The 13,548-nt window shown below is 43.2% G+C and overlaps 1 protein-coding gene across 7 annotated transcripts in view; it reads left to right on the forward strand.

Annotated features, from left to right (window-relative positions):
• LOC113945659 (6-phosphofructo-2-kinase/fructose-2,6-bisphosphatase 4) overlaps positions 1–12,099 on the forward strand; it is a 56,995-nt gene extending 44,896 nt beyond the window's left edge. For 5 of the 7 annotated variants that reach the window (XM_027640076.1, XM_027640077.1, XM_027640079.1 and 2 more), the window contains exons 13-15: positions 1,182–1,246; positions 4,335–4,390; positions 9,263–12,099. In XM_027640076.1, the coding sequence (XP_027495877.1) occupies positions 1,182–1,246; positions 4,335–4,390; positions 9,263–9,269 (128 nt within the window). In that variant the 3' untranslated portion in view covers positions 9,270–12,099. Of the gene's footprint in view, positions 1–1,181; positions 1,247–4,334; positions 4,427–9,262 lie in introns of all 7 variants that reach the window. The other 2 variants (XM_027640074.1, XM_027640075.1) reach the window with 2 other exon arrangements.
• The last annotated feature ends 1,449 nt before the right edge of the window (positions 12,100–13,548 follow it).

Raw genomic sequence — 13,548 nt, forward strand, 5'->3', positions numbered from 1 at the left:
GAGGTCTCTGGAAGTGTCTGCTGTGTAACCAGGCCTTAGTAATGGCCAGCAGCAGAGGCCAGAGCTTGTTTTGGCTTGGTCTCAAGGGTCACAGTGGATCTGTGAATGGAAGGATGACTAAAGGTCCTGTTCCAGTTGGAGGTGTGTGCTTTTCCTCCGTAAAACCTGTTTTATGGTTGACTATTTCTTTGAGTACTGACCCTCCTGCAGTGTTTGCTCATAGTGTTTGTGACAAATGGACTTTCTCAGAATAGGTTTCCTTAAAGGAAGGTAAATACTTGGCTTACTAATTCTAATTTATTTTTTTTTAAGTGCATTGTCTTTCTAAGAAATTAGTTTTTTTCTGTCACGTGCTAATTCTGTGGAGTGTATTATGACTTCAGGAAATAAGTGAGGAGAAAAATCTGACCACCTGTTTGTGGTAGAAGATGGTCTCTGTGGTAGGTCAGAGGAACTGACTATTAATGAATGTTGTGTAGAGTAGGAGTAGCTTATAAAGGTCATGCTCATGTGAGATAAAACAGTGTTTGGCAATCAGATATTTCTTAAAATGCTGATCCCATGGTGTATTGAGTAATTATGTAATAATCTATGTTTATACTATCTGGGAAATTATTATTTCTTCTGACTGTTTAATTTTTCTTGCTTCACTGGAGTTTTGAATTTTTGAATGTAAAGCAGAAGTTCCTTTTCAGGAGTCAACTTTGAAGTTCCATTTAACTGGGAGTGAAAACTGTTCTGCATGTGTAGGGGAATGGGGGTTGCTAACAACACACTGTACCTTTTTATGTAATCATTTTCATGTTTAAAAATGAGAACAGCATTTACCTTCTGTATTACAGTGAAATTCTAAGAAATCTAGGATGTTTTAAAACAAAAAAGGTACAAGTAAGAACTTTCTCACTTGAACATTCGTGTATATTTAAACAAATAAAAATTTGTTTCAAAGAAGATAATGATAAAGCTAAGGTGAGGAGATGGATTATCAGATTGAGAATAGTGTTCCTCCAGGTGGAATAGATTCATTTCAGTAGCTTTAGCTCTTCAGAATTCAGGAAATTCTGGTATAAATCAGAAGGGGGGAAAGGGATTAACCTTTACCAACTCAAAATTAGATTGCATCTTTACTCTAACTTCACTTTTAAAGCAGATTTATTTAAAAATGTGTTTTTTGTCAACAGGATGTAAAGTAGAATCTATATTTCTGAATGTGGAAGCTGTAAACACACACAGAGATAAACCTGAGGTAAGAATATCTCTCAAACTGGAGAACATGATGTAATGTACTGTCTGAGCTGATTTTTGTTGTCCTTGTGGTTAGAAGTGATTTGATAACTCAACTGAGAGTGTATTTAATTTTATATATCAAGCTTTACTACTGGTTTACTCTTGGTGGGGGGTAAATCCTTTTTATTGAGCAAATTTATCTTTATTATATGAGTTAGAGCCGGAGTAGTTTATCTTCAAAAAATGAATGTGAAGTTGAAGATGTGGTATCCACCTGAAAGCTGCATGAAGTTCTACCAGGCTTTGTCATTGAGCAGAAGTAGGATGTAGTCAAAAAGTTATGTTGTGAATGCCACACTTGTTTTGGAGAGAGAGAGAGAGATCATCAGCTTTTTCACCCCTGCAATCCTTGCTGTATGAAAAAGAGGAATTGATGGTGTCACCTGTGTTTTAAGCCAAAGCTGGAGAGGAAGACTAGATCTCAGGATACAGCAGGACAACTGGGGCAAGGAAATTGAGTGTATTTGTGAAGTGTCAGTGGAGATAAGATGTCAGACCGTGGCAGCTTCATGCTTTCCCTGTGTCAGGCACGTGTTTCTCTGCTCCTGTGTTGACCTGAGCTTAGGTTGATTCTGCTGCTTGTGCAAAGCTCTTCCATTGCTGTGTTCTGAAAGTGATGTGAAACGTGCCATGATTAAAAATCTCTGGTTCCCTTGCAGAGCCTCATGCTAATGCCCCCAGGTGTGGCACTGATTCCATGCTGAGGTTACAGAAGGTGCCTACTGGTGAACTGAAAGTCAGTTTGATAACATGAGAAAAGAGGACCATGTTTGGTGGTTTTCAGAACAGTGGTTTATGGTGGAAAGGAATATAGTGAGAAATGAGGTTTTATGTGTTGTATTCAATAGGGCTTGTGAAACAAAATGCCTTTCTTACCTGAGGGTACAGTTTTGTGCAGAATTCATGCTGGAGGGCTCTGTGAAGAAGTTTTGTTGTAATGCTGTGGGCATTCTGAGTTGTGAAAATACTTTGGGTCATCTGTAGCCAAGACATTTTCTGTTGGACAATGGCTCTTTCTCTCTACTCCTCTTTCTGCTTTACCACTTTTGTATCTTAGTTTGGTTTGTCAGGTTTAGGAAATCTGTTTTCACAGTGCCTGAAGTTGGAGAAGCATAGTGAAAATAAATCAGGATGTCTTGGAGCAGTAGGTTATCCATGTTAAATAATGTAGAGGAACAGAATCTTTAGTTTGGCTGATTAAAATATTGGTGCTGAATTTACAGCTTGCTAAATGTCATTGAAAATGTCATTCCTCTAGCTGAGGGGGTTTATTTCAAGGGACAAAGCCTGAATCACCAAGTGACTCTCAACATGCCTAGCAAGTGATGTGGCTGTGCTGGTGTGGGGTGCCTCTACTCCAGGTGCACGTAGAGGATCATGCAAACAGGTACATTGCAGTGGACACAAAGAGACAAGACTAATTGGAACAGAAGTAAATTGAGTTAATGAATTTTAAAAGAATTAAAAAAAGGAGCGGAGGCATTTTTATTAAAACCCCTCAAATTCTCTTCTCCCTCTGTCCTGAAGGAAACCCAGCCTGTTGACTATGGATGGTGACACACTGTTCATTTAGGAGGTCTGATTAAAGGACTAAATTGGTCCTGTCTGCATTTAAATGTTGCTCAGGGAACTATGAACATTTCAAAAGCTTTTATTTTCATCACCTACAAAAATGTTAATTACTTCTGTAAAATTAAGTTTTCAAGTGGTCTATTGAAGTCAGAGCATTTAATTAAATGCAGCATCACATAACAGCATTGTTAAACAATGAAACTATTGGATTGAGAATTGCCCAGTGGGCTGTTCTGTGCCCCCACCAGTCACTTGTAGTTCAGAACAGTGCCCTCCTTTTGGGCTCAGCTGAAAGCATCTATTTTCACGTGGCAGAAATGCAGGCAAGGCTCTGGAGCCTTTGTTTGTGGTATGTGTGAACTTCATTGTACCATGGTGGTTTTGTCTGGAGCGAATTGAAGTCTTGTGTTTGTCAGCAGTATAGTGGCTGAAGTTCTGACCTCTTCCAGTGAAGGAGTCTATGGTCTTTTACTGAAAATAATTCAGGGGAGTTGCTTTGGGTCCCCCCTTTGGGTCAGAAAACAAGCCACTGGGGTGGAGTGTCTGCTCTGCATCTCTGGCTTAGCTGGTGAATGACTGACAGGGAGATTGCTCGTAGCTCGAAACCCAGGTTTCCTTTTGGAGTTTGGGGAGGGGAGAGGGAGATGGTAGTGAAAGGTGTGAAACTAGTAAGACTCAGGCAGCCTGTCAGCATGAAGTTTGAAGAGGTTGCAATGATTTGGCCTAGAATGGGTCCTGGAGGTAACTTCAGAACAGTTTATCACAGTCTGCTCTCTTGGTAGAAGGGAGAATACTGATTGGCAGGGTCTTTGGGACTTGCATGAGGTGTACGAGGCAGGTGTGATTCCTGAGCTGGTTCCATGTGGCTGCACTCAGCTGTACTTCCCAGCAGGAGCGTTTGGCTGTGCTGGGCTCTTGGTTTTGTTTGGTTTTGAATAATTGAATGTACTGTTTTTTCTGCAGCCTTTGCAAAGTGAGGTGACACCTAGTTGGTGTAACCAGCCTTGAAAGATTAGCATGTCTAAGAATATATTTTTTAATTTTGTCAGGGTTGTTATAATGCCTATAACACAAACAAATGTTGCAAGTCTTCTCTTGGGGCAGAAGGACGTGGCATAGTTCAGTAAAACACTGCAAGTTGCTTAATGGATAGATGTGTGTGTGCTGAAGCACATGATTAAGTAGATTCCTGCTTGGGCCTGTAAAAGAGTTCTTCCTAAATGTGAATGACTTGAGCTTTTGGTAGTGCTGTCAGCGTGGGGTCAGTGATTACTGTAAATACATTTTCCTGCTGTCTCGCTCTGGGACAGTGACAGGCTGTCAGTCTGCTGCACTCTCGGGGTGTGGGGGGTTAAAAAAAAAAATCTCTGCTTCTGAATGAATGCAGCTGTGTACTTGTGAAGGAATCTGATTGGTGTTTTTGTTGCTCTTACTGCTGCATGATAAATATTCTCTGTATTTTTATTATTATACAGAATGTAGACATTGCCAGACCTCCCGAGGACGCTCTTGTAACAGTCCCTGCTCACCAGTGAGTCCTGTGTGCTGATCAACTATGGAACTTGGGGTGCTGTTTTCATCCTACTGCTTCAAAATAAATTGAAAAACTAATAATTTCAATCACTTTGAAATAAAAAAGCCCCACCCCAACCCAACTCATAATCCAAACCAAATGTTTGTACAGCATATGATTTGAAAAGATTATCAAATCGCAATAAAACTATTGCACTGGCTGATTTATTGTGGATGAGTTATCAAACATTGATCGGCTCTTGCTGGAGTGCTGATTTTGTAAATTGCTGTAATTTAAATATCCTGCAGCATTAAGTTTTATTGTAGCAACCAGGAATCATTTTGTGTTAGTTGCAGTGAAAGCCATGAAGCACATCATCCTGTGAGAGATAAAAAAGTCTGAAGTTGCTTTTCTAGACACCAGTACTGTCTGTTTCAGTGCCCTTAGGAGTGATTGGACTGCTATGTGGTGTAAAATAACAACCCATAGTTACTGTAAAACCCTAATCCTGCTGGTCCATAGCACTAAGTGGTCTACATGTGCTGATTAATGATGTACTGTTGGAAAAGGGTAGCAAGTCTTCACTTAGTTCCAGGACAATTATTCAAAGAACAGGAATGTGTATAAATGTTTTTAATATATGACTTTTGTTAACAGATGTTCTGCATTAACTAGGCTTTAGGGTTTGCCCGTCAGCAGAAGCAATTTTAAATTCCCTCTTTTCCTGCTTCTTGTACAGACATGGCTGATCAAGCATTTAGAGTTCTGCTCCAGTTGTTTTGTACCCAGATTTTATCTGGGCTCTGATAAGTAGCATTTAAGCAGACTGTTTCAGACCAGGGAAGCAGACCTAGTCAGAGGATTTTGAAGCTGGGTTGTCCAGCAGACAGGGTGTCTCAACCAGCAGGACATGAATCCAAAAGTGAGTGACAGCAAAGCCTCTCACAGGCTGCAAGTTGTTGGGGATGTGGTGCCTTGGTGCCTTTCTGGGCACAATGGACAACCTGTGGCCATGGAGTCACCTGTGCCATTGAGTAGACACCATTAAGGCTGGGAAAGGCAGAAAAGTCACCACATCCTGGAACTGTTTTCTAAGGGGGTCTTTTAGTCTTGAATGTAAGCAAGAGTGTACGTTGTGGAGAGCTTTTGTATGTTGGGTTTCTCAGGTGATACGTTTTTCCAAAACCTGGATTTCGGAAAAAATGTGTGGCGTATCTGTGCTTCTAAAATTGTAGTGAAGTTTTCAGAAGTTTAGAGCAATTGGGAATGTGTGCCATAACCAAATAACCTCCTGGCCAAAAAAACCTCCTGCTGCACTGGTCAGTGTTTAGTTAAGCCAGTGTCCCAGGATGGGCTGGGACTGGGGGAACCTGGATCATTTTCCTGTTGCTGTTTGTGACCATGACATAGGAGTGTTTGGTCACTTCTCCTTGTTTAATTGTTCCAACCTCTGGGCATGAGCTTTGCTGTGAAAGATGCTCTGGGGGAAGAGACCTGAGCTGCCCTACCCTCTTGCACACACCAATTAGTGAGTCTGGTTGCTCTTACCTGACAGTTGAGGTAGCATTCCCAAGGGATAGCAGGGATCTGGCCAGTCGGGTACTTAGTAGCTGCATGGAGACAGCTTGGAGTGCTGTCACCTCTGCAGGCCACAAGTAAGGAAATACCATTCAATTGAAACTAAATGTGTTGCATTTTTGATGGAGCCAAAATGTGTGCAGGCGTCTGCTGTGGAAAAACTGAGTTTTGCTGCTTGAGAAAGGAAGGCTCGGGCTGTCAGAGAAAATGGACGGGGAGGATGGACAGGGCAGGAACTTGGCTGGAGAGGAAAGCTGAGCTTGACTGTTCTGGCAGAGGTTGTAGAGGGAGGTGAAGCAGCAGAAGCACACAGGACCCTCCACCCCTGCCAGCTGCTGCCAGCCCGATTTCCTGGGGCTGCGGCTGCGTGTTGTTCTCTGCTGAGCACAGCACTCGTTGTGCTGATGTGTGCAGTGGATATTTAAAAGTAGAATGCTCTGAGGGGTCTCCTCTTACAGCATGATTGCTCAACAATCCTCTCTGCCTTGCTTCCTCAGTAACAGAAGGGCCTGATGCTGGACGGGAAGTGGCAGCAACAGTTTGTGGCACAGCTTTGCAGAGGGAAGGCTGGCTGATAGGGGGCTGGAATGTTTGTATCCTGCTGTTTATTTCTCTGTTTATGCCTATGCTGGTTCTTGTCCTTAGAGGCTTCTTCCTTTTCCCTAGAGGAGCCTTTCTGTAAAATCTTCCTGTTCTGCTGTGAAGATCACAGAACACATGTAGCTAAACCAAAGTAAAACTGAGATGGCAGGACCTGTCCTGTTCAGAGAGTCACAGCACTTTGCTGGGGGAGGCTCTGTTCTGTAGGAAAAAAGTGTACAAAGGGAAGAGTATAATGAGGAGAAGACCAGTGGTTGCATAGGAGCATATTTGAGTTAATCTGTGTGTTTTGAGTCTTTCCAGGGAGGAGTGGGTGAGATGGACCCTTGTGTAAGGCAGAGTGACACTGCTCCTGCCTCGGACAGTGGGCTCTGGAAGCAGTGAACCCCTGCCTGGGCTGACTGAGAGTCCATATCCCTTGGTAGAAATAGTATTTAGAAGAGGTGAGTGTGGTTTTTATTCCCACTCCTGTGTTTCCCAGGCTCTTCAGACCGTGTTGCTGCTGGTGTGTGGCAGTATTATTCCCAGGATGGTGGTTTGTCCAGGTGTGCTTCGGAAAGGCAGTGCTGAGCAGTTGCAGGGACACCTTCTGGTCCCAAAAAGAAGGCTTTAACCTCAGTCACCTTTCTAAGCAGCAGCACTGTCCTCATTGCACAGCTTTTACCTCTCAATGCCCTTGGCTGTTCTGGAAGCAGATACAATCCCAACTGCCATCAGCTCATCTAATGGGATTCCTATGAGTAGGAATCCATTTATTGTTAATGAGGATACTGGTCCCTTTCTAAGCCCCTGTTCATCTGGTCTCGCTCTCATCTATTGTGTTTGTCTAAGAAGCCCTTGGGGGGGTGTTTATTAGGGTTTATCCCAGTTTTCTTCCTTCACTGTGACAGTTCAGTGCTTCGCTTCCACAACCTGTTTGTATTTATTCAAATCCAACCACTTTTTGCTTTCAACTTTCTTACCTGTGTATTGATATTCCCTCTGGGTCTGTCTCACTTGCTAAGATGCTGCTTCCATCTGATACAGCTTATTTCAGTCAATGAGAGGTATCTTCTGCTGTGCCTTAATCACCTTGTTTCCTTTTAGTTTCATGTTAGAGCTGTCTAGTCCTTGCTGCTTGGGGATTAATTTCCAGTACCTCTGGATTCCTGCATACTGATGCTCCATTTCATGCTCCATTTAATTTTCTTCGAATCAACATCAGATGATCAGCTTAAAAGATTTCAGCCAGTATTCTTGGAGTGCCTGTGGGAGACATCTCCACAGTCCCAAGGAATTTCTGGGTGTTTTGCATAAGTTGCTAAGAAAAACACAAACACACCAAATGCCAGCATATTCTGTTGGCTGTTTGTTTTTTCCCCTCCTGTGTAGGGGAATACAGAATATGACTTGTTCTGCCAGCTCCTTGTGTTCTTAGACAGATATTGATGCTTTCTGTGTGTCCCTTGGTGTAGAAGAGATGCTTCCTCTAGAAGCTTCTTTCTGAAATAGGGTTGTTGCTTTGCTTTCCTTCAAAGAGAGAAGTCAGAGTGGGTTGGGCCATGTGCTGGTGGGTGCAGGGGTTTCCAGGACTTTGCCCAGCAGCATTTGTGTGTGTGTGTGTTCTCAGAAACCTTGGTGTGGTTTTTATGGTGGAAAACAAGGGAATTTACCTGAGAGCTTGAAGACTGATGAGAAAGGAAAGGGCTGACATGGATGCAGGAGAACTGGTAAGGGCAGAAGTGATGTTGGCACACTTCAACCCCCAGAGAAAATCTGGTGCTGCTTGTTTATGTCCTGTTTTGTTAAGAAATGGCTAAAAATCTAGAAACTGGGGTTGGGGAGAGGATTGAATTGCTTTTTAAGTTGATGTGTTTTGACTGATGGCGTTGTGTGTCTGGTGTGCTGAGAGTGCCCCTTGCTGGGTGCTCGAGGGGCTCTCCTTTCCCTGGAGTTGGACTGGAGAGACTTGTTTGGAGAGTAAACTCTAATGAATATGGTTATAAAACCACTGAAACATACCCTGATGTCAGTGTGACATCTGCCAACATGCCTGTGTACCCTGAAGTGCTTTTAAACTTTATGTTTCCGGCTCTTTAGGGAACACTTCATGTTAGCAGCTCTTCAGGGAGTTATTTAGAGTTCTTCCAGTGACTTGGCTGCTCACAGACAGGATCAGAATTAGCTTTATGGCTGTTGGTGTTAAGGAGCTGTTTCCTGCAGTGTGCTCTGAACAAGGAGAGGTGGGCGTCCCTCCCTCCAGATTTTATTGGTGCTTGTGTGGTTTATGACCTTTGCAGGGTTCTGTTTTTCCTTATACTATGTCCATAAAGACCTGGAGCGACAATGGATTAGAAAAATGTGGTTAGAACTGTGATTAAAGGATAAAAAGGTCTTAAAAACTACAACATTGTGACCTGCATATGGTGTAGAGACTGACTGTCCTACCAGACCTGGTGTAATACAGATCTTAGAAATGCTTTTCACCTGCAGCAGAGATCCTGCTTTTGGGTATCTGAGGGGCTCTGTGAAGTGCCTGGCACTGCAACAAAGTCAAAGCCTGGTTCTGACTCCTGCTCAGGGACTGGGACCATTCCTTGTCTTTTACAAAACATTTTGAGGAAATAAGCATTCAAACTTACTTATCTTTAACTAATAGCCTCGTGTTAAGCAAAACCGCGCCTGGCTGTGAGACCTTTGCTTTACAATCTTTTCCTGTCTTTAAATTTGCAGAATGTAGGTGTGGATCGGTCGAGAGAAGAAGCTTTGAGGACAGTGCCCACCCACCTATAGCTCCAGCTCCAGGGGCAGCAGCCCTTCCTCCAGCACAGCTCAGGGCCCGGAGGTGTCGGAGCGGGTTGGGATGAACGCGCCTCCCCTTCACCTTGAGACATTTCGAATGTGATTCCCCCTCTTTGGAGAAAACCCGTAGTTGTGGATAACTCCCAGTGCTGAAAGGTATCAGTAAAAAGATTGTGGGAAGCAGAGTAGAGTTGATTTCAAGATTTATTTTTTTTTTTCCCATATGTAAATTTGTGCAACTTCAGTGGGTTTTTACTGTTCATCTGTGGAAGGTGGTTAATTGCCCGTGTTGATTTTACTGTCAGATTTTAACAAGACTTTACTTTCTTTTTTAAAGTGTTTTTCTAAGAGTTCCTCTTATTTTTACTGTGAATGATTGCCTGGAATTACGTGGAGATTTTTTGGTGGCGTATTTAACATGGGTGAAATTTTACATTTTGAGCATTGGAGGCTTCATGTTGCACAGCTGCTTTAAATGGAGAAGCCCATCAGCTCTGATGGCTGTTCTGTGTTTTAAATTGAGCTTTGGTTTGCCAACCACAACTTAAAATTTTTCTGAAATTTCTGAGGGAGATTCTCCCTTTGGAAAATCAAAGCATTAAAGCTAGATCTGCTACCTGAAAGATTCAGCTGTTTTAGCAAGATTTTAATGTTTTCTAGAGGCCAGCTGTATTTTGGAGGGCAGTGGGGGACACAGTATTAAGTGGGAGGGCATAAGTGTGAGTACAGCTGGCAGCCTGGGGAATGAACTGAGAGAGAAAGAGAGAGAGATGTCCGGTCTCCTGCAGTTACAGGAGGGGATGAGCAGCTTCCCTGAGTTTGGAAGGGAGGGGAGAAGGATTCAGACTGTCAGGGTCTGGAGAAGCTGCTTGTCTTGTTAGCGTTGTGATATTTTTTTTCTTTAGGCAGTTTTTGGAATGAATTTCAACATAAAAGTATATGTTTCTCTTTTATAGCCACATTTAATACGTACATCAGGAAGCAGTACAGAAAGGTTAGGTGAGTTTAACCATTCTAACAGCTCATGCAAGAAAAACACCAGGTAAATTCTGAAATAATAACCCCTGCCTTGGGGTTTTTTTTATTGTTTTTAAGCACCTTCCATCATCCCAGTTCTTTGCTGCTCTTTAATGCCTAGTGAAACTCCAGTGCTAAAAATGGAACTGTCTATGTCTGTTGAGGCCACAATCTTTTAACTGTACTAAATCAAAGTGTATTTTGTATGTGTGTTACCAGACAACTGAAGTGAGCTGCCAGCACTGCTGCTGACTCTAGCTCTGAAATGAGGAGACCTATTCTTTGATAGTTTGACTGTGTTTTTTTTCTAAGGAAACTCTTCAGATAATTGAGCTTTTACCATGTATTTTGTTGGGGTTGTTCTGTTGTTTTGTTTTTGTTCTTTCTTCAATTCCTTTGTGGAATACCAGGCCCTCGTAACATCATTTTGCAGGCAAGGGCTACATTGTCTTTTGTTTGTGCAGGGTTTATAAAATAATGTGCTGCTGTTGTGATTAATTTTTTTTTAATAAGCTAAATTCAGCAATATATTCAGCTCTGGAAGTAAGCCATAGAGCATCACTGGGTTCTGTTTCAGAAGAGGAATGTGATCAGAAAGACTTGCTTCAAGTGCTGCTGTCTAAAGCTTTTGTGTGTGTGTGAGCCCTGCATTTGGTAATGCCATTTCAGACCTTTATTAATTCAGCTGTGTCTGTAGTTACGGGGTGAGGAGACAGCCTGCACAGCGCTGCTCAGAGGAGTAATTTATTGACGTGGAGTTAACAAGGCCACCTTTGTGGCAAAACTGTAGGAGTAATTCCCCCTCCTCGCCCCAGTTTGGCATGGGAAAGCCAGGCAACCCTTGCTCCTCCACCGTCCAACCGTGACAGAAGTGGTTAAACAGTTTTTACACTGAGAATGTCAGGGTTTACCTGTAGCTACAGAGCACAAATCCCAGGAGGCTGCATTAAAAAACCCAGGATTTTACCAGCAGATTGTGGTACTTCTTGAGCTCAGACCTGGTTGAAGAAATGTTGATGGAAGGAAAATTTTTCCCCAGTGAGAGCTGAGCCCAGGGGCTGCTTCTCTTTGCTGGAGAGCATGGCTTGAAGTGTCTCCTCTCTCCCTTTGTTTTACCTCTCTGAACTGTCAAGAGGTGCTGTAACATCCTCGAGGCTTAATGTTCTATGTACAGTAGGTATTTTTATAGCCTGCTTTCAAATATACTGTGATGAGTGTTTTACTACAATGGGTGTTCAGTAAAAAGAATTGTATACAAGTGTAAATAAACTGTTGTGCTGATACTTGAAGAGAAAAAAAAAAATGAAGTTGTCTGTTCTGCGTTAGGAAGGTACTAAATCAGTGACTGCATCTGACCCTGGCTGGCAAGAGCAGGTGTAAATTTGTATTTGTATTTGAATGTAGAGTTGAGGTGAATGTAGACTTGGAGTGAGGGATGGGTTCTCCTGGTTCTCACTGCCTTTCTGGGAAGGCACAGTTGAGAAATGCAGATGAATATCACTTTTTAAAAGTGTATGTCCCCCTGCTCCTGACAGAATGGTCACTGACAGGGGAGGGGAAAACCCTTGTCTGTATTTGTACCCATTTACTTTACTGCCTCTGACTGTTACTGCACTTGCCTGGCTCAGATGCAGTCTCTTGAATGGGATTAAACTGTCTTGTCTTACATTGTTGGCCTTCTCGTGATGTTTCAGACAAATGTAATCATTTGACCTTTGATCCAAGTAATAAAGATCAAACGCTACAACGTGCACCCCTGTGTGTTTCTTTCCATGTCCAGTTCTCGTGGTTGAAGTGCCAGGTGAGTGTTCCTGCACCTCAGCGGGTTTCCACAATTTCCACAGGCGTAGGAATTGCAGCTGGGTTGAGACCTTATCCATAAACTTAAGAATTAAATTCATTCACCCCCCTGATTGCCTTACTCTGCGAATAATTGTAATTTAAGTAACACACTCAATAATGGAGGAAGGAATTGGAAGAACTGATTAAATAACTACAAGCCAAGATTCATATGCAGCGGAAGAGAAAGGTAAGACTTTATTAGTTCTACCTGGTCATTGGTATTAAGATCTGATCCATGCCCCCAGAGCTACACTGTTCTTACGTGGTCTTCCAAATGCTGCCTGTCAGTACAAGTTTGCATGCAGAGATTAGGTGGAGGGCATTAAATGTGCAGGGGTACTTGTCATTCTGAAGGATAAGGACAAAATTAATTACTGCTTTGTGGTTTAGAGTTACATACTCAGATTTTCATGTCTTCTTGATGGCTGTATGCCCCTGGGTGGTAACCAATGTATCCTTTCTGCTAAGTGGGGGGAGTGTTGTCATTGTTTTTCACTCCACTGTGTACTTCCATTTGGAGAGGAGGTGATTGTTTGTTTAAGAGCTTTCTGGAAAAAATGCTTTAATACCTCCATCTTCCTGTAGTATGAGGATGACCCAGACCTGATGGGTGAGTGAACTCTTGACTTTTGCTGCCTGGCAGGTGGCCCTGGGGGGCAGCACTTCAGCCAGGAGGCCTGAGGAGCTGTACAGGCTGTGGAGCTTTTGTGTCTGTGCTGTCAGGAGGTACTGGTGGTGCAGAACACGAGGAGGGATGGAGTAGCTGCTCCACGGAGGAAAGGTGTCTGTGCTGTGTGCAGTGGGGCTGGCAGAAGGCACAGTTGTGGCAGCAGGAGCTGCTCCTGGTAGGTCAGTCAAATGCCAGCTGGAAGAGTTGCTGTGTGAAGACCATGATCTCTCTTGAGCAGGCTTGGCACTGGTTACTCCAGAGCAAAGAAGGTAAGTGCAGGGAGCAGCTGTTCCCACAAACAACACTTACTACTACTTGTAATTCATCACAGCTTCTTGCCATCCAACTACCCCCTGCTGCTGGCACCCACATTTGTAAGTTCTTACCTAGAAAAGCATTTCTGCTCAGGAGTAAATGCCCTTTCTGGTGAAAACCAGCAAACTAGAAATTACTTTGTAGGGTATGTGAAGGAAAAAACCCAAGTTTTCTGCTCTCCCTGGGGCAGTCACTGCTTGTTCCCCCTTGGACAGGGGTTTGTGTAAGTGTGGTGGTAGCCCTGGCTGTTTGGAAATGCCAGCTGTGCGCTGCCCCTTCCAGCCTCAATCTCAGATGGCAGTCGAGTCGTGCTGGCATTACTAGAGCTGTTCTTTAGGAGAAGAACAAAGGCAGCACTGTATTCTTGTGAGCC

Source organism: Corapipo altera, unplaced genomic scaffold, assembly GCF_003945725.1.
Source record: "Corapipo altera isolate COAL_440 unplaced genomic scaffold, ASM394572v1 55, whole genome shotgun sequence".
Taxonomy (NCBI): Eukaryota; Metazoa; Chordata; class Aves; order Passeriformes; family Pipridae; genus Corapipo; species Corapipo altera.